The sequence below is a fragment of the Canis lupus genome, chromosome 14 (assembly GCF_048164855.1).
Source record: "Canis lupus baileyi chromosome 14, mCanLup2.hap1, whole genome shotgun sequence".
Taxonomy (NCBI): Eukaryota; Metazoa; Chordata; class Mammalia; order Carnivora; family Canidae; genus Canis; species Canis lupus.
The window spans coordinates 42,686,785-42,703,710 of NC_132851.1; the positions used below are offsets into that span (position 1 = coordinate 42,686,785).

At 53.1% G+C, this 16,926-nt stretch overlaps 2 protein-coding genes and 1 long non-coding RNA gene across 6 annotated transcripts; 2 read left to right on the forward strand and 1 right to left on the reverse strand.

Moving 5' to 3' along the window:
- Positions 1 to 505: 505 nt before the first annotated feature.
- Positions 506 to 8,119, forward strand: LOC140604003 (ral guanine nucleotide dissociation stimulator-like). Its single transcript, XM_072774858.1, has 8 exons — positions 506 to 693; positions 1,180 to 1,287; positions 4,717 to 4,901; positions 5,240 to 5,433; positions 5,582 to 5,868; positions 6,644 to 6,859; positions 7,216 to 7,319; positions 7,820 to 8,119. The coding sequence occupies exons 1-8, from the start codon at positions 556 to 558 to the stop codon at positions 7,911 to 7,913; spliced, it is 1,326 nt and encodes a 441-aa protein (XP_072630959.1). The 5' UTR covers positions 506 to 555; the 3' UTR covers positions 7,914 to 8,119.
- Positions 8,120 to 8,222: 103 nt separating this feature from the next.
- LOC140604004 (ral guanine nucleotide dissociation stimulator-like) lies at positions 8,223 to 10,683 on the forward strand. Of its 4 annotated transcripts, none has more exons than XM_072774859.1 (7): positions 8,223 to 8,410; positions 8,648 to 8,719; positions 8,837 to 8,902; positions 9,141 to 9,215; positions 9,762 to 9,794; positions 10,148 to 10,269; positions 10,459 to 10,683. In XM_072774859.1, the coding sequence occupies exons 1-7, from the start codon at positions 8,402 to 8,404 to the stop codon at positions 10,535 to 10,537; spliced, it is 456 nt and encodes a 151-aa protein (XP_072630960.1). In that variant the 5' UTR covers positions 8,223 to 8,401; the 3' UTR covers positions 10,538 to 10,683. The 4 variants fall into 4 exon arrangements, with proteins under 4 accessions (XP_072630960.1, XP_072630961.1, XP_072630962.1 ...); XM_072774860.1 differs by having other exon boundaries at positions 8,225 to 8,417; XM_072774861.1 differs by lacking the exon at positions 8,837 to 8,902 and having other exon boundaries at positions 8,226 to 8,410.
- LOC140604005 (uncharacterized) lies at positions 10,429 to 12,903 on the reverse strand. The gene is made up of 3 exons (XR_012007049.1): positions 12,797 to 12,903; positions 12,153 to 12,250; positions 10,429 to 12,040 (listed from the first exon to the last, which is right to left on the reverse strand). It is a non-coding gene; the product is annotated as an uncharacterized lncRNA (long non-coding RNA).
- Between the last annotated feature and the right edge of the window lie 4,023 nt (positions 12,904 to 16,926).

The following is a 16,926-nucleotide window of genomic DNA, read 5'->3' on the forward strand; positions in this document are numbered from 1 at the left end:
GGCCTCTGCCAAGCGGTGCTCCATGGCTCATCCCACCCCTTCTGGTCAATCTTCCATCCGTACATCTGTGCTTCAGATACACTGGGTACCAACCCACACGCCTTATAAATATCATGCATAGACCCCTGGTGATGTGCCTAGGAAGTAGATTCTAGGAGATTCCAGGCTGATCTCCGCAGTGCAGGTTGGGAAACTGTGAACTATTTGAGAGACCCAGTGTGTTAGGTATGACATAGCACTGAGAAAACTCAGAAATAAAGGTCTGAATTCAGCTCCGTGTCCTCACGGGTAGACCTCATTGCATGTTCAGTGGGTTGTGTCTATGGCATTTCTTGGCACATGATGTAAAGCTAAGGGGATGGCATGGGGTAAGCATTCATCTGCCAAGAAGGGGCTCTGGATAGGGCTGACTGGAGGAAGGGGCCCAGGACCCAGTATCTTGAAAAAGTGATGTCACTTCCTTGGTGACAGGCCTGCAACTGATTTGGAACTCTGGTGACCAGGCACCTGCATTCCACAACCGCTCACTTTACTGGAGACGGTTGAGAGAACAAGATGTCCTCTTGCTGTTGTCCTACTTTGAGTTGCTCTGGGCTCTGGAGAGTCCAGAGTGAGAGATGTTCACGTAGCTGTCGACGTCAGCTCGGCCCTCTTCTCCGACGTTTCTGCTTATGTGGCAGGAGACCTCAACAGGTACAACAAGGCAACCTGGGGAGGCCACTGGAGAGCAGGCACACTGTGATCTCAGCTGAGCGGGCTCCCACCTCTGCCACCTCCTTGTGTGTGTCTCTGTGTGTTTATGCGTGTGTGAGTGTGTCTGGGTGTGTGTGTGTATGTGTGTGTGCGAGTGTAGAGGGGACCGAGGAGAGGAACATGCCCTTCTGGGCACAAAGCAGCTGCCAGCTGTTGGCAGCCTGACACACCTTTGATGTTCAGACCCCAGGCCATAGCAGGCAGATGAGAAGGGGGGTCCTGGGGACCAAGCTCAACTCCCAGTATGGGAGTCATGAGCCCAAGAGCCTCTTTCATCTGGCTTCCTCCTTGCCAGATGTCTCCACAGCTGCCCCTCTGGCCTGAACAGGAGAACGTGGTTTCTAATGCAGGTGTCCCCTGGGGGTGATGTCGCGGGAGGACCCTAAGGTCTCTTGGCCCTGTATTTACGGGGCACTCTATTTGCAGAGCTGCACCCAGGAGGTCTTGGAAGAGATGGTCTCTGGCTTCAACTATTCCAGCTCCCTAGACAATGATCTGGTGCTCCCGACAAACAGGGATCGGTGCTGCTCTGAGGTGAGAAACGGAAGAGGGCTCACCCCAGAAATATGGCCCCCACACGAATGAGGAGAGAAAGCTGGGGCCCTCCCCTAGTGTGTCCACATGAGTGTCCCACAGGCCCAACCGCAGAGAGATCTGAACCTCTACGCCTAGCCTCCAGCTACGTGGGATGTGGGAGGACACTCTTCACCTGTGTTGGAGTGGTGCAGGATATAGTTCATGTTTTGAGGAACTGGAGGGCTTTGTTTTGTTTTGTTTTCCCAAAGCCATGAGGATCTTTGCATTCTACTTCTGTTTTTTTTTATAATAAAGTTGTTTTTATTGGTGTTCAGTTTGCCAACATACAGAATAACACCCAGTGCTCATCCCGTCGAGTGCCCCCCTCAGTGACCGTCACCCACTCACCCACACCCCCTGCCCTCCTCCCCTTCCACCACCCCTAGCTCTTTTCCCAGAGTTAGGAGTCTTCGTGTTCTGTCTCCCTTTCTGATATTTCCCACACATTTCTTCTCCCTTCCCTTATATTCCCTTTCACTATTATTTATATTCCCCAAATGGATGAGAACATACACTGTTTGTCCTTCTCCGACTGACTTACTTCACTCAGCTAATACCCTCCAGTTCCATCCACGTCGAAGCAAATGATGGGTATTTGTCATTTCTAATGGCTGAGGAATATTCCATTGTATACATAAACCACAGCTTCTTTATCCGTTCATCTTTCGATGGACACTGAGGCTCCTTCCACAGTTTGGCTATTGTGGACATTGTTGCTGTGAACATTAGGGTGCAAGTGTCCAGGTGTCTCACTGCATCTGTATCTTTGGGGTAAATCCCCAACACTGCAATTGCAGGGTCGTAGGGCAGGTCTGTTTTTAACTCTTTGAGGAACCTCCACACACTTTTCCAGAGTGGCGGCACCAGGTCACATTCCCACCAACAGTGTAAGAGGGTTCCCTTTTCTCCACATCCTCTCCAACATTTGTGGTTTCCTGCCTTGTTAATTTGCCCCATTCTCACTGGTGTGAGGTGGGATCTCATTGTGGTTTTGATTTGTATTTCCCTGATGGCAAGTGATGCAGAGCATTTTCTCATGTGCGTGTTGGCCACGTCTGTGTCTTCCTCTGTGAGATTTCTCTTCATGTCTTTTGCCCATTTCATGATTGGATTGTTTGTTTCTTTGCTGTTGAGTTGAATAAGTTCTTTATAGATCTAGGAAACTAGCCCTTGATCTGATACGTCATTTGCAAATCTCTTCTCCCACTCTGTAGGTTGTCTTTGAGTATTGTTGACTGTATCCTTTGCTGTGCAAAAGCTTCTTATCTTGATGAAGTCCCAATAGTTCATGTTTGCTTTTATTTCTTTGGCCTTCGTGGATGTATCTTGCAAGAAGTTACTGTGGCCGAGTTCAAAAAGGGTGTTGCCTGTGTTCTCCTCTAGGATTTTGATGGAATCTTGTCTCACATTTAGATCTTTCATCCATTTTGAGTTCAATTTTGTGTCTGCTGCAAGAGAGTGGTCTAGTTTCATTCTTCTGCATTTGGATGTCCAATTTTCCCAGCACCATTTATTGAAGAGACTGTCTTTCTTCCAGTGGATCGTCTTTCCACCTTATCGAATATTAGTTGACCGTAAAGTTCAGGGTCCACTTCTGGGTTCTCTATTCTGTTCCATTGATCTATGTGTCTGTTTCTGTGCCAGGACCACACTGTCTTGATGACCACAGCTTTGTAGTACACCCTGAAATCTGGCATTGTGATGCCCCCAGCTATGGTTTTCTTTTTTAAAATTCCCCTGGCGATTCCCCTGTCTTTTCGGATTGCACACAAACCTTAAAATAATTTGTTCTAACTCTCTGAAGAAAGGCCACGGTATTTTGATAGGGATTGCATTAAACGTGTACATTGCCCTGGGTAACATGGACATTTTCACAATATCAGTTCTGCCAATCCATGAGCATGGAATATTTTTCCATCTCTTTGTGTCTTCCTCTATTTCCTTCAGATGTGTTCTGTAGTTTTTAGGGTATAGATCCTTTACCTCTTTAGTTAGGTTTATTCCTAGGTATCTTATGTTTTTGAGTGCAATTGTAAATGGGATTGACTCCTTAAGTTCACTTTCTTCAGTCTCATTGGTAGTGTAGAGAAATGCCACTGATTTCTGGGCATTGATTTTGTACCCTGCCACGCTACCAAATTGCTGTATGAGTTCTAGCAATCTTGAGGTGGAGGCTTTTGGGTTTTCTATGTAGAGTATCTTCTGTCTTCTGTTTTTATTATTTCACCTACTAGTCCCAGATATGCTTTGGAGAAGCCATCTCCACCGTCCCTGCCGACCTTCTCTGAGCCCTTCCAAATCATCACACTAAGGAGGGTGATTTAACACAAAAGCAAGGGCGGGATGAAGTCATCCTATATGTTTTATATGAAATGTTTACATAGTTTCTCCCTATATGTTTCTCAATAACATGTCGTCTCTCAGAACATATCAGATCATTGTAGGCCCAACAGCTCATGAGCTGTATCCTGATAGATCTTCGTAGTCCTCCATCAATGGGGCCGTCTGCCACAGGCATTCAGACTCTCAAGGCCCTGGCCTTTGACCTAATGCCATTCTCTTGCCATCTCTGCAGTCCTGCAAGGAGCACCTTATGTGTCCCCACAGACTGTTTGGGTTGCTAGACCTGCCATAACCTGGAACCCCAGATGAGGGGGAAGGCCTCTGATGCCTCCTGGCACCAGTAGCTGGCTCTTTTTGGAATGATCCACCCAGGAACGCTTGGATGAGGTGCTCATCCAAGAGTTCAACTCCTCCATCTCCCCTGACAAGCAGAAGGGGATCAGGCCACCAACCACATCCATTAAAGGCCTGCAGTGAGAGCAGGCCCCCATTCATGGTCAATCCACACGCAGAGAGGATCAGGGCATGCCCAGAGCCTACTCTAGAAAAAACTGACACCCTTGGGCCCTGCAGGAGAAGGGAATTTTCCCTTGAGCCTTCCTCCTAGGTCAGGGACAGCCGAAGCCACATCCGCTTAAGGGAAACCCCATGCAGCCCACGCTCTGGTCTCTTCTCACCCGCAATGTATATGAACGTGAACAGCATTTGAGAGTCTAGGCCTCTGTGTTCTCGTGGCAGTTGGGATGTAACTGAAGACTCTGTGGCATCCTGGTCTTCGTAAGAGCTAGTAGTTGAGAGGAATGCTGTTGTTGCTCGGCTAACAGAACGTGTTGAAGTGGCCAATGCTTTACCACGTCTTCTCTAAAACCAGTGGTACTTTGAAGCCTCGAACCTTTTTCTGTGTGGGCACTCGAGTCCCTTGTCCTGTGCAACTTTCTGAGGGGTTGGGAGTCTGTGGGCGGGGCGCCAGACCTTGATCTTCCCAGTGGTTCCCGGTTTGGAGGCTGACTACAGTGCCCCTCCTTGTGTCTCTGGTGTGAAAAGCAATCAACCCTATCCGTGAGTGAGGCCAGGACCATGCTGACGCTCAGAGAAGGGAGAATGGATGATTTTCTACAGTCCTTGGTGCCATCCTTCCAGGACAGAAGCCTCATCATCAACCCAGTCCTTTCTTGTCTCTACCAAGTGTTCACCACAGCCCAACGAGTCCTGGGCCAGCAATTCTCTAGGTGAGTGACCACCCCATACACCACTGGGGCCAAGAACAGAAGCTTTGGCGAGCAGACCACTCACCAATCTGCCACAAACCTAAGCCCCAAATCCGGTGTGCGTGGAGGATGCAGTAGAGGAGGCCCTTGGCCATTGAGAAGAGAGAAGAAGTAGAAACACCAGACTCAGACAGGTTTTCTGGATGACCAGGTCATCTACTGCAAGGCCAGCGACAGGGGGGTTGGAAGTCATGCTGAGGACATTCTCGGGGACCCCTACACAAAGAATGGTGCTATGCGAGTACCACATGGCATGAAAGGCCATGCTCTGATGCGGCTCCGCACCTGACTCTCCCCAGCACCCTCTCTCCCATCTCGGGGACCTGGCCTGACCGCAATCTGCAGGACACCTGGCCGTCCCTGCACCGGGCCTGCTTCGATGTACAGGAGTCCTGGGTGCAGGCAAACCTGTATGCCCTGTATTGCCATGCCCCCATTATCGTGATGCCACGGCAACTTCTGCAGCTCACGGAGGCAGACGCAGAGTCAGAGGGTAAGGGGGATTGCAAGCTGGGCAGACTATCTGGGATGGGGTTCAGGGGCTGCGTGTTTCTCTATCGGCCATGGACTCTGCCCTGTTTCTGGAAGGACATGGGGCAAGTCAGCCCTGTGGACAAACATTTCTCCTTATCCTGTCCCAGTGCCAGCTCCACGGCTCCTTCCGGCGTCTCCTCCGTCGGCTCCTCCAGACCTGAAACAAGAGCTGGTGCCTTCCTCACGCGTACCGGGTCCTGAACTGCAGTCAGTTCCACCACCAGCCTTCGTGGGGACTGACACTCCTTCCCTAAGCACAAAGACGGAGCCACCTCCAGCCCCAGAGGCCACCTGCCACTGGGGAACCCCCGCGCACCAGCGGCATGAGGAGCAGCCTGGGCTCATGGCCTTCCCTCCCAAGCTGGTGGCAGAGCAGTTGACCTCCATAGACGCGGTGAGCAGCGGGGCGCCCAGGCCGGGGCCCGGGGCAGGCTTGCTTCCTGCTATTATCTGCCCCAGTCCTGCCTTTCCCTGATGCGCACTTGTGTGGTCGGGGTCCAGATCTCAGCTCCATCCCTTACCAACCACCTCACCCTGTCCAGCTCCTCAAACCCTTGCTCTCACTGTCCAGCTGCAGACTGTGGAGCTAGACCATGGGATGGACTGACCCAGAGTCCCTGTGTCGATTACATGAGCCAGAACTGATACATAAAGGGGCAGGCCCTGGTCCTGGGCGGGCAGCGGGGGCAACTCACTGTGTGCGGCCGAGCCCACGACTCACCACGCACCTGCCTTGGAGGCCGAGCACCCCACACTTATTAGGCATCTAATGGAAACCGAAGTTCAGGGAGGCAGACAAATGTGTGGCTGCCCCCCACTCTGTGAGAATGTGCTGTTGAGAGAGGAGGAGGGCCAGGGCATGAACAGTGGGAGGGGAAGATGCCCCCTGAGGATCCCCCTTAAACTGCCACCTGTAACTTGAAGTTAGTGGGGATGATCAGGGTACAGAGCCCACCTGCCCCCCTACCACCCCCTGGCAGTACCTGCTCCTCGTTCATCCTGCACTGGGCTCCCTCAGGGAAGAGCAATGGAGGGCAGTCCAGGGACTCTAACTGGGTCAGGCCACTTTCTGTGCTGGCTGAGCCCCGGCTCTGACAGGGGACCCCTATGTAGGACATGAATCCTGCATGTGCAATGGCTGTGTGAGCGAGCGTCCCCCTATTCTCTAGGATCTTTTCAAGAAGGTGCAGCCCCAACAGTGCCTGGGCTCCATCTGGTCCAAGAGAAATGAGCCTGGATATGAGCACCGGACATGCACAGTCAGTGCCACCGTCACCCAGTTCAACAACGTGGCCAACTGCGTCATCACCACCTGCCTTGGCAACGCACGCATGACGGCCCGGGACAGGGCGGAGGTGGTGGAGCACTGGATCAAGGTGGCCAAGGTCAGCCTACGGGAGGCCCGGCTGACCTGCTCTTCTGAGCCTGGCAACTGCTCTTCCCTTGATCATTCCTCAAGGCTGAAGTCTCTGCTCTGAGTTCTTCTTCCCGGGAACATGCTGCCCATCCCTTGCATGGCCTGATGTTGGGATGCTCAGTTCCCACATGACTCTTTCCTTGGAGGGAAGGGAAATGCCGCCTCTCCCCAGCAGGGCTCCTCGGGGGGTCCTCCATGCGCCCTTCTGTAGGCCCCTGCACATCCGTCTCATGCAGGAGAGGAGACTGACACTGAGCAGAGTGCAGCTCTCCAGCACACAGGGCTCCTGCTGGCCACCTGACAGCTCATGCTCTTCCTCCCCAGGCCTGCCGAACCTTACGGAACTACTCCTCCCTGCACGCCATCCTCTCGGCTCTGCAGAGTGTCTCAATTCACCGCCTGAAGAACACATGGGCCAAAGTTTCCAGGTGAGGGGTCCTTGCTCCAGAAGGACCATGAACGATGAGAGATGTCCCATAGGCCTGTCCTTTCTGGCTTCCTCGGTCACCCTGGACTTCCTAGGAGGCAGGAATCCATGACAACAGGATGTGGGTGGGCAGGCGGGCAGGGGATTTTCTCAGGCTTCCTGGCCAAGAGGCCACCATGCCTCCAAAGGTCCCCATTTGGGGAGTCTGGGCTGAGCTGAGGTACAAGGTTTTGGATGCGAACATGACAGCAACTAGAGTCTCTTCGCAATTGAAACCAAAACTGACCAAAGCAGAGCTGTTCAATTAATAGGGCATCGGATGCACCGGATGACCCTCCAAAGAGCTCCCTCCCGTGTCCTTCAACGACCTGAGTGCTCAGAGGAACCCAAGGAAACCCTGATCCAGCAGTTGAACTCCTTCGAGGTCTCAGATCACAGGGTCTGCCCTCAACCCGACCCTAGTGTTCCAACATCCGTCCTGCCTTCTTTCTCTCTCCTCAGGAAGAAGATTCAAGCATTTGAAAAACTGTGCTCCCAGGACAATCCCCAGAGCAGGAACCTGCTTCTCAAGGTAGTATGGGAGGTGTTGGGATAGAAAGAGAGGCGGCGTGGGAGCAACGGTGTCCTACGTGACTGAATTAGGGACTGGCCCGGAGCATTCCTTCGGCGAGTGAAGCCTTTGGCATGAACGTGGACGCAGCCTGGGGTGAAAATCCACCAGGGGTGGAAAAGCAGCTGCTGCTCAACCAGGATCCCTGAGCTGGACCCTCGCGCTCCCTGTCACCAGCCGGTCTCGATGGGGGCCTCTCCCGAACTGGAGAGCCCAGAGGACAGGCCTGCGCCCAGCGAGGGGTTTGAATGGGATGAGGGCCCCAAAGGTGATGGTAGGAACAGGATCCTGGGCACTGGGAGACCGAGGGAGGGAGCTGGAATTCGCCCCTTTCCCAGTGAGGAACCAGGCTCAGGGAGGCCAGGCTGCAAGCTCCAGGTCACACAGGGAGTGAATGCTGGAGCTGAGGTTGTTCTGGAATCCCTCACGGGAGGCTGAAGGAGGACGTCGCGGCTACCCTCTGCTTCTGGTCGATGTCCAGGGTGTGAGGTCAAAGATGGGTGGTGGAAGGGGAGGTGGGCGCGGTGTGGGGGCGACTGGGTGATGGGCACTGGGAGGGGCACCTGATGGCATGAGCACTGGGTGTTATTCTATATGTTGGCAAAATGAACAGCATTAGAAATAAATATATACATAAAAAGAAAAGAAAAAAGAAAGTTTGGTGGGAGTAGTGGCCCGAGGTGATCACGGTCTTGAGGAACTTGTCCTTGGCCCTACAGGACCGGCCGGCTAAGCTTGGAGCCCTGGGGATCAACATGCAGACAGCATGGAAGAGGCGGCAGCAGCAGCAGGTGAGCGAGCCCCGGATCCGTGGCCTCGAGCCCAGAGGAGAGGGTTCTCCCCGGAGAGCTGGAAGGCCCCAAATCAAGGCAGGTGGGGCCTTCCGACTCCAGCTCTGCCTCCCGTAGCCACAGCTTCGACAACCCTTCTTTCGAGGTGACCCGGAGGAGGGTCTATACAGCTGGAAACAATGTGTCTGTGGGGGCAGGGCCCGGAGCACCTACACCCCGATGTCCTACAGCTCGCCCTTGACGCGCTTAGGAGGACTCTGGTGTTGTGGGAGGGTGAGGGGGGGAGCCCAGGGGAGGCCCCAAGGGTCCTGGTGTGCACCACGTGGGAGCTGGGGCGGGCGGGCCGGGGTGCTGACCTGTCCCAGGGAGGGACCCCGGGGACCCGAGAGCAGGGCCTCATTCCTTCCCCGCCCCGACACAGGGTGTCGTCCCCTTCCTGGGCTCCTTCCTCACCGAGCTCTTCATGCTGGATACTGCCATGGAGGAGTACCTGGAGGTGCGTGGGCCCGGGGCTGGGACGGGGGGCCAGAGTCCTGATGTGGGGGAGCACAGGGCCCCTGAGCCGAGCCCCGAGCTCTCCGTCCTTGGCAAGTCTCCCCTCCTGAAAGGCTCCCCGCTGCCCTGGGAGCGCGGGTCCAGGGCCCAGGGCTGGGAGGAGTGAGGGAGGCTGCACCTAGGTCACGGGTCCCGAGATCGAGTCTGCGGCCCGAATGCCAAGCGGCCGAGGTCAGGCTGGGTGGGCCTCAGCCTGTGGGGGCCGAGTGACGTCAGGGTCCCCGGCCTGAGCGGGCCCTTAGCGAGCCTCGCATCTCCTGCCCACCTGAGGCTTTGGCCTCCCCTCCTGTGCTCCGGGACGCCAGATCCGCTCCCTCCCCGCCAGGTCTCCTTTCCCTGGACCCGGGGCCTGGCCTGGATCGCAGGCCTGTCACCGGGGTGTCCTGGCCCCTGTGTGCCTGGCCCTAGGGCGTGAGTGGGGGTGGGTAGCGGCACCCAGTAGCACCCGAGGCCTCTCCCCGATGGACTGTGCTTGTCTGCTTTCCAGGGCAATGAGGTCAACCACCGGAAGAAGAACAAGGTGAGGCTCTCTCTGAGCTCCCGCACGGAGGGGGAGGCTGGGGCTGTCAGAGGGGTCCCCGGGAGCACCACGCCGGGCCTCCATCCCCTCATTGTCACATTGTGGGGGACGGTTCCCTGAGAAAGGGAAAGTCCCCGCAGTTGGCCAGGCCAGAGGCGCGGCCATCAGGGACACCTGGCCAGGGCTGGGCCGGGTGGGCTCCCCTCTGAGAACCAGCTGGGACGGGAGGAGTGTGCAGGATGGGGGGTCGCCACGTGTCAGAGACCAGCCCCGGGCCCCTGTCCCCGGGCGCAGCCCCCGAAGGCCTCGCCGCCCCCAGGCTCCTCATGCCCCCGTCCTCTCTCCGGGCCCAGGAGTACCGAGTCCTGACCGAGATCCTGCTGCTCCAGGTGGCCGCGGATCGGTACCGCATCGAGCCCGAGCAGCCGTTCCGGGCCTGGTTCCAGTCTGGGACGTGGCTCAGCGAGGAGGAGAGGTGAGGCCCCCAGGGCTGAGGGCGGGAGGGCGGCCTGCTCAGGGGCCCCTCAGGGATCCTTCTCCTTTGGCTCCCGGGGCGGCCTCCAGCCCTGCTGCTGGGGCTCCAGGCTCCAGCTCCTTGGAAATCCCAGGGGAGACTCCGGACCTGAAGCTCCTGCTCAACTCACACGTGTCCCTCTGTCCTCAGCTACACCCTGTCCTGCCAGCTGGAGCCCCGAGCCGGCCACCAGACAGGAGGAGCCGGCCGCAGTCACCCTCAGGCCTGAGCCGAGGTGCAGGGGCCTCAAGGGGACGGGGCCCGTCTGTGCGACACCACTTCCTCCCGCCTCTTCTATTGGGAGGATGATATGTCATGGTCTTAACTCATAAATGGAAGATTTCAATGTTGTGATATTAAAGCCGCTTTACTGTCCAGGAGTCGTTTGGGTCTTTTGCTTCCTGTTGGAATCTAAGAGAATCAAAAGGTCTCATAGTCATTTTCTATCTTTTCCATCCAGATATTGTTTTCTTTATTGACGAGGGACAGACAGAGGCGGGCTCCGTGTGGGGGGTCGGTCATGGGCCTGAAACCCAGGGCTCCAGGGTCAGGATCTGAGACAGAGGCAGAGGCCCCGACACTGAGCCACCAGGCGACCCTCTTGTGCTCATTTTATAGGAGAAATCTTACAGAGTCCCCAGCTCCTGTATGTGGGAAGAAGTAGAGGATCCAGCCTCCTCCCAGCTCCTGAAGTGCATCCCCAGGCCCCCTTCCCCAGAGGACAGTGTCAGGAACTTGGGCAGACAGCAGAGACACCCCTCAGAGCTGCTGATATTCAGAGGGTGCAGGGACTTCCCCAGGAACAGCAACACCCCTGACCTGGGGGTCCTGAAGGGGACCGCCCGCCAGGACCCTCTCCTGCCCAGGACAGGGGCTCCCTTTGTACACTTTCAAGGAAGGAGGACTTTGTCTTGCCACTTCTTCTGATGTGGATTCTTTTGGCTTGGGTTTCGGGTTTGCCATTCCCATTATTCGGAGCGTGGAGTCGTCTAGGTCAACCTCTGCAATTGCATCAACACCAAAGTGGGCACACACGTAAAGAGACCCTGTGCTGCACATGGACGGCATGAGGCCAGGGGAAGATCATTAGTGGATGACCTCAGGGCAGGCACGGCTTCCATCCTCAGTCTCGCTCTTGGGTTCCAACTTCACCCCTGACCAAGCCTGGAATCCTCCTGGGTCCTTGACAGTGATCTCTGACGTCCTTTTCCCTCTTGGTGTGCATGAGGGGGAGAGATATTTGTGTACATGAAGGCCACACCTGGGCCAGGTTCCATGAACTCCTGTGCTGACTCCTGAGCTAAGATCTCCTGCCTCCCTGTACCTCCCTGGGCAGCTCTCTTGAAAGCAGCAATTCCCTGATGGCCCCAGTTTCTTGGTCGAGGGCCTAGTGGCCGCTCTTCCCTGCTGGGACCTGATGGGTCAGACATCGGCTCCCCCTTGCCAGAATAATGGTTCGGCCGCAGAAACCCACACAATCTCCCTGCGAGACAGGTCTTTGTTGTTCTGATGTCCGTGGTCCCAGACATTCAGCAGCTTGCACACTCAGGCTCAGTGTACACACTTAGACTGTCTTGTCTGGAATCGCTAACTGAGCCTGACCCCTTAGGTCTTATACTTCGGTTATGTCATGGGGGCTCATGAGCCTTTGCTGTCTGGATCGTTGATAGATGATGAATGAGAGAAGAGCATTCAGGGACTTCCGTGAGGGCAATGCCACCAAGCTGATGACCTGAAGGATCAAATGGCAATAAATATATTCCTATCAATTACCATACGAACGGGGCAGGGGGCAAGGGGGTGGAAGAAGAGGGTCTGCAGGTCACCTGCCCCCCCCAACTTACCTAGATAACTTTAGCATCATCCTGAAAACCTATGAATTCGGCCTGAGATTTAAATAGAGAGTAGCTGGAAGGCCGCAGTGAGAAGAGTTGGCGCTTCTCTGAAGGTCGGAAGATGGGGAAAAAGTAAACAAATAAAAAAGCCAACAAGGGGAGGCCCCCCGAAGAACCAGGCTGAGGCTCCAGGGCGAGGCCCCCAGGGCAGGAGAGCCCCCCCGCCCCCGAGGAGCATGAGTTCCAATGAGTTTGGCAGGATCCCAGGAGGGTGGGGAGGCCCTCAGTCTCCCGGGGGCACTAACAGAGCACCTGCGCCCAGGGGGAGCCCCCACCCCGCGGCCAAGATGCCTAAAGGGCTGCAGGGGGCCCCAGGGCCCCGAGTGCGGATTCCAGCAACGCAGGTCCCAGCGCCCAGGGTACTAGGGGCACAGCCCAGGACCTGGCTTCCACCCGGGACAGGCAAAGCCCAAAGGCCCAGGAGAGGAGGATGTTCCTGCCCAGGGGGATCCAAGTTGTGCAGGTCCACGGCCCTGCCCCCGGAGCATCCAGGCCCCTGGAGACTGGGAGCTGAGGTAGCTACTGCGGGAGCTGACTCCAGGGCTGGGGAGCCGGCTGCCGCCACAGTGGTTCCTCCTGGGGTCACCTTGTACCTGGGATGAGCAGGGACCTCACAGGATGAACAGCTCCCACTTTGCCGTGCACCTGGCAGGGGCCTGCGCAGCTCCCCCAGGTTCTCATTCCTTAGGAACAGCACAGCAGGACCTGCCACCAGAAGACCACCTAGAAGGACAGCAGAAAAGCCTGTTATTGCTCAAACAGCACTGCAAAGGTCCAGGGGAAGTCGAGGGGGTTACAGTACATAGATTCAGAGGATACGCCCCCTGGCTTTTGGTTTTCTGTTTGCTTCCCCTCCGTTTTTTCTCTTCTCCTCCTCGTCCTCCTCCTCTTCCTCCCCCTCCTCCTCCTCCCTCTTCTTCTTCTTTCCTTTTTTTCTGCTCTTTTCTCCTTTTCCCAATACAACTTGTTTCTGGCCACTCTGCACTGAGCAAAATGACTGAAGGAAAAACTAACCTCAAAAGTGAGACTCAGGAACATTCCTCTTTCTCACTGAGTTACAGAATTTGGATTACAATTCAACGTCAGAAAGCCAATTCAGAAGCACAATTATAAAGCTACTGGTGTCTCTAGAAAAAAGCGGAAAGGATTCAAGAGACTTCATGACTGCAGATTTTAGAGGTCACCAGGCAGAAATTAGAAATCAGTTAAATGAGATGCAATCCAAACTAGAGGTCCTAAAGACGAGGGTTCATGAGGTAGAAGAACGAGTGAGAGACATAGAAGACAAGTTGAAGGCAAAGAGGGAAACTGAGAAAAAAAGATAAAAACATTTAAAAGATCATGAGGATCGGTGAAGGGAAAAAAATGACAGCCTCAGAAGGAAAAATCTCCATTTCCTGGGGGTTCCCGAGGGCGCCGCAAGGGACAGAGGTCCAGACATGCATTTGAACAAATCCTAGCTCAGAACTTTCCTCACTTGGGAAGGGAAACAGGCATTCAGATCCAGGAAATGGAGAGATTCCCCCCCAAAAGGAATAAAAACCAGTCAACACCTCGACATTGAATACTGAAACTTGCAAATTCCAAAGAGAAAGAGAAGATACTTAAAGCAGCAAGAGACAAGAGATCTCTGACTTTTATGGGTAGAAATATGAGATTAACAGCAGACCTCTCCAGAGAGACCTGACAGGCCAGAAAGGGCCGGCAGGATGCATTCAGGATCCTAAATGAGATGAACCTGCAGCCGAGATTACTCTATCCAGCACGGCTCTCATCCAGAATAGAAGGAGAGATCAAGAGCTTCCAAGATAGGCAGGAACTGAAAGAATATGTGACCACCAAGCCGGCTCTGCAAGAAATACAAAGGGGGACTCTGTAATAGAAAGAGGAGGTCCAAGGAAACAATCCACAAAAACAGGGACTGCATAGGTATCATGATGACACTAAATTCCTATCTTTCAATACTAACTCTGAACGGGAATGGACTTAATGAGCCCATCAAAAGGTGCAGGGTTTCAGACTGGATGAAAAAGCAAGACCTACCTATTTGCTGTCTACAAGAGACTCATTTCATTTTTATTTTTTTAAGATTGATTGATTGATGATGGACATAGAGAGAGAGAGAGAGGCAGAGACACAGGAGGAGAGAGAAGCAGGCTCCAGGCCAGGAGCCGGACGTGGGACTCGATCCCGGGAATCCAGGATCGCGCCCTAGGCCAAAGGCAGGTGCCAAACTGCTGAGCCACCCAGGGATCCATGAGACTCATTTGGGGCAAACACCTACAGCCTGAAAATGAATGGGTGAAGAACCATGTACCATTCAAATGGTCCTCAAAAGTAAGCAGGGGTAGCCATCCTTATATCAGATAAACTAAAGTTTAACCCCAAGACTGTAGGAAGAGATGAAGAGGGACACTATATCATACTTAAAGGATCGACCCAACAAGGAGACCTAACAATCATCAATATTTATGCCCCGAATGTGGGTGCTGCCAAGTATATCAGCCAGTTAGTAACCAAAGTTAAGACATACTGAGATAACGATACACTTACTCTTGGTGACTTGAATGTAGCGCTTTCTACGATCCACAGATCTTGTAAGCACAACATCTCCAAAGAAACCAGAGCTTTAAATGATAGACCGGACGAGATGGATTTCACAGATATTTGCAGAAATTTACATCAGACTAACTGAATACACATTTTTCTCAACTGCGCATGGAACTTTCTCCAGAATAGACCACATACTGGGTCACAAATCAGGCCTGAACCGATACCAAAAGATTGGGATCGTCCCCTGCCTATTTTGGCACCATAATGCTTTGAAATTAGAACTAAATCACAAGAAGAAGTTTGGAAGGATTTCAAACACGGGGAGGTTAAGGACCATCCTGCTGAAAGATGGAAGGCTCAAGCAGGAAATTGGAGAAGAACTAAAAAGATTCACGGAAGCCAATGAGAATGAAGATACAACCGGTCACAATCTTTGGGATACAGCAAAAGCAGCCTGAGGGGCAAATACATCGCAATGCAAGCATCCATCCAAAAACTGGAAAGCACTCAAGTACAAAAGCTAACCTTGCATGGAAAGGAGCTGGAGACAAAAAAGCAAATAGAAACTACACCCAGCAGAAGAAGAGTGTTAATAAAGATTCGACCAGAACTTAATGAAATAGAGACCAGAAGACCTGTGGAACAGATCAACAAAACAAGGAGTTGGTTCTTTGAAAAAATTAAGAACATAGATAAACCATGAGCCAGCCTTATTAAAAAGAAGAGAGAAAAGCCACGAATTAATGAAATCATGAATGACAAAGGAGAGATGACCACCAACACCAAGGAAACACAAACCATTTTAAAAAACATATCATGAGCAGCAATACACCAATAAATTAGACAATATAGAAGAAATAGACGCATTTCTGGGAAACCACAAACGACCAAAACTGGAACAGAAAGAAATAGAAAACCTGACAGGCCAATAACCAGGGAGGAAATTGAAGCCGTCATCAAAAACCTCCCAAGACACAAAAGTCCAAGGCCAGAGGGCTTCCCTGGGGAATTCTGTCAAACGTGAAAGGAGAAACCATACCTATTCTACTAAAGCCGTGCGGAATGATAGAAAGAGACGGGGTACTTCCAAACTCGTTCTCTGAGGCCAGCATCGCCTTGATTCCAAAACTAGACAACGAACCCAGCAGAAAGGAGAATTATAGACCCATATCCCCGATGAACATGGAGGGAAACATTCTCAACAAGATACTAGCCAATAGGATCCAATGCGACATTAAGAGGATTGTTCACCATGACCAAGTGGGATTTATGCCCGGGATGCAAGGCTGGTTCAACACTCTAAAGCAATCAATGTGATTGGTCATATCAGCAAGAGAAAAAACAAGAACCATGGGATCTTCTCCATAGATGCAGAGAAAGCATTTGACAAAATACCGCCTCCATTCCTGATGAAAACTCTTCAGAGTGTAGGGACGGTGGGGACACTCCTTAACTCTTAAGAGCCATCTACCAAGAGCCCACAGCAAATATCATTCTCAATGGGGAAGCACTGGGAGCCTTTCCCCTAAGACCAGGAATGAGACAGGGATGTCCACTCTCACCACTGCTAGTCAACATAGTACTGGAAGTCCTAGCCTCAGACCCTGTCTGGCTCCTGGAGCGTTACCACCACATCGTGGTGCGCCCATCGAAATGAGGCCAGAGGAACCTGCTATTGTGATATTCCATTGCTGGAGCCCAGGCCTCTGCCAAGCGGTGCTCCATGGCTCATCCCACCCCTTCTGGTCAATCTTCCATCCGTATATCTGTGCTTCAGATACACTGGGTACCAGCCCACACGCCTTATAAATATCATGCATAGACCCCTGGTGATGTGCCTAGGAAGTAGATTCTAGGAGATTCCAGGCTGATCTCCACAGTGCAGGTTGGGAAACTGTGAACTATTTGAGAGACCCAGTGGGTTAGGTATGACATAGCACTGAGAAAACTCAGAAATAAAGGTCTGAATTCAGCTCCGTGTCCTCACGGGTAGACCTCATTGCATGTTCAGTGGGTTGTGTCTATGGCATTTCTTGGCACATGATGTAAAGCTAAGGGGATGGCATGGGGTAAGCATTCATCTGCCAAGAAGGGGCTCTGGATAGGGCTGACTGGAGGAAGGGGCCCAGGTCCCAGTATCTTGAAAAAGTGATGTCACTTCCTTGGTGAC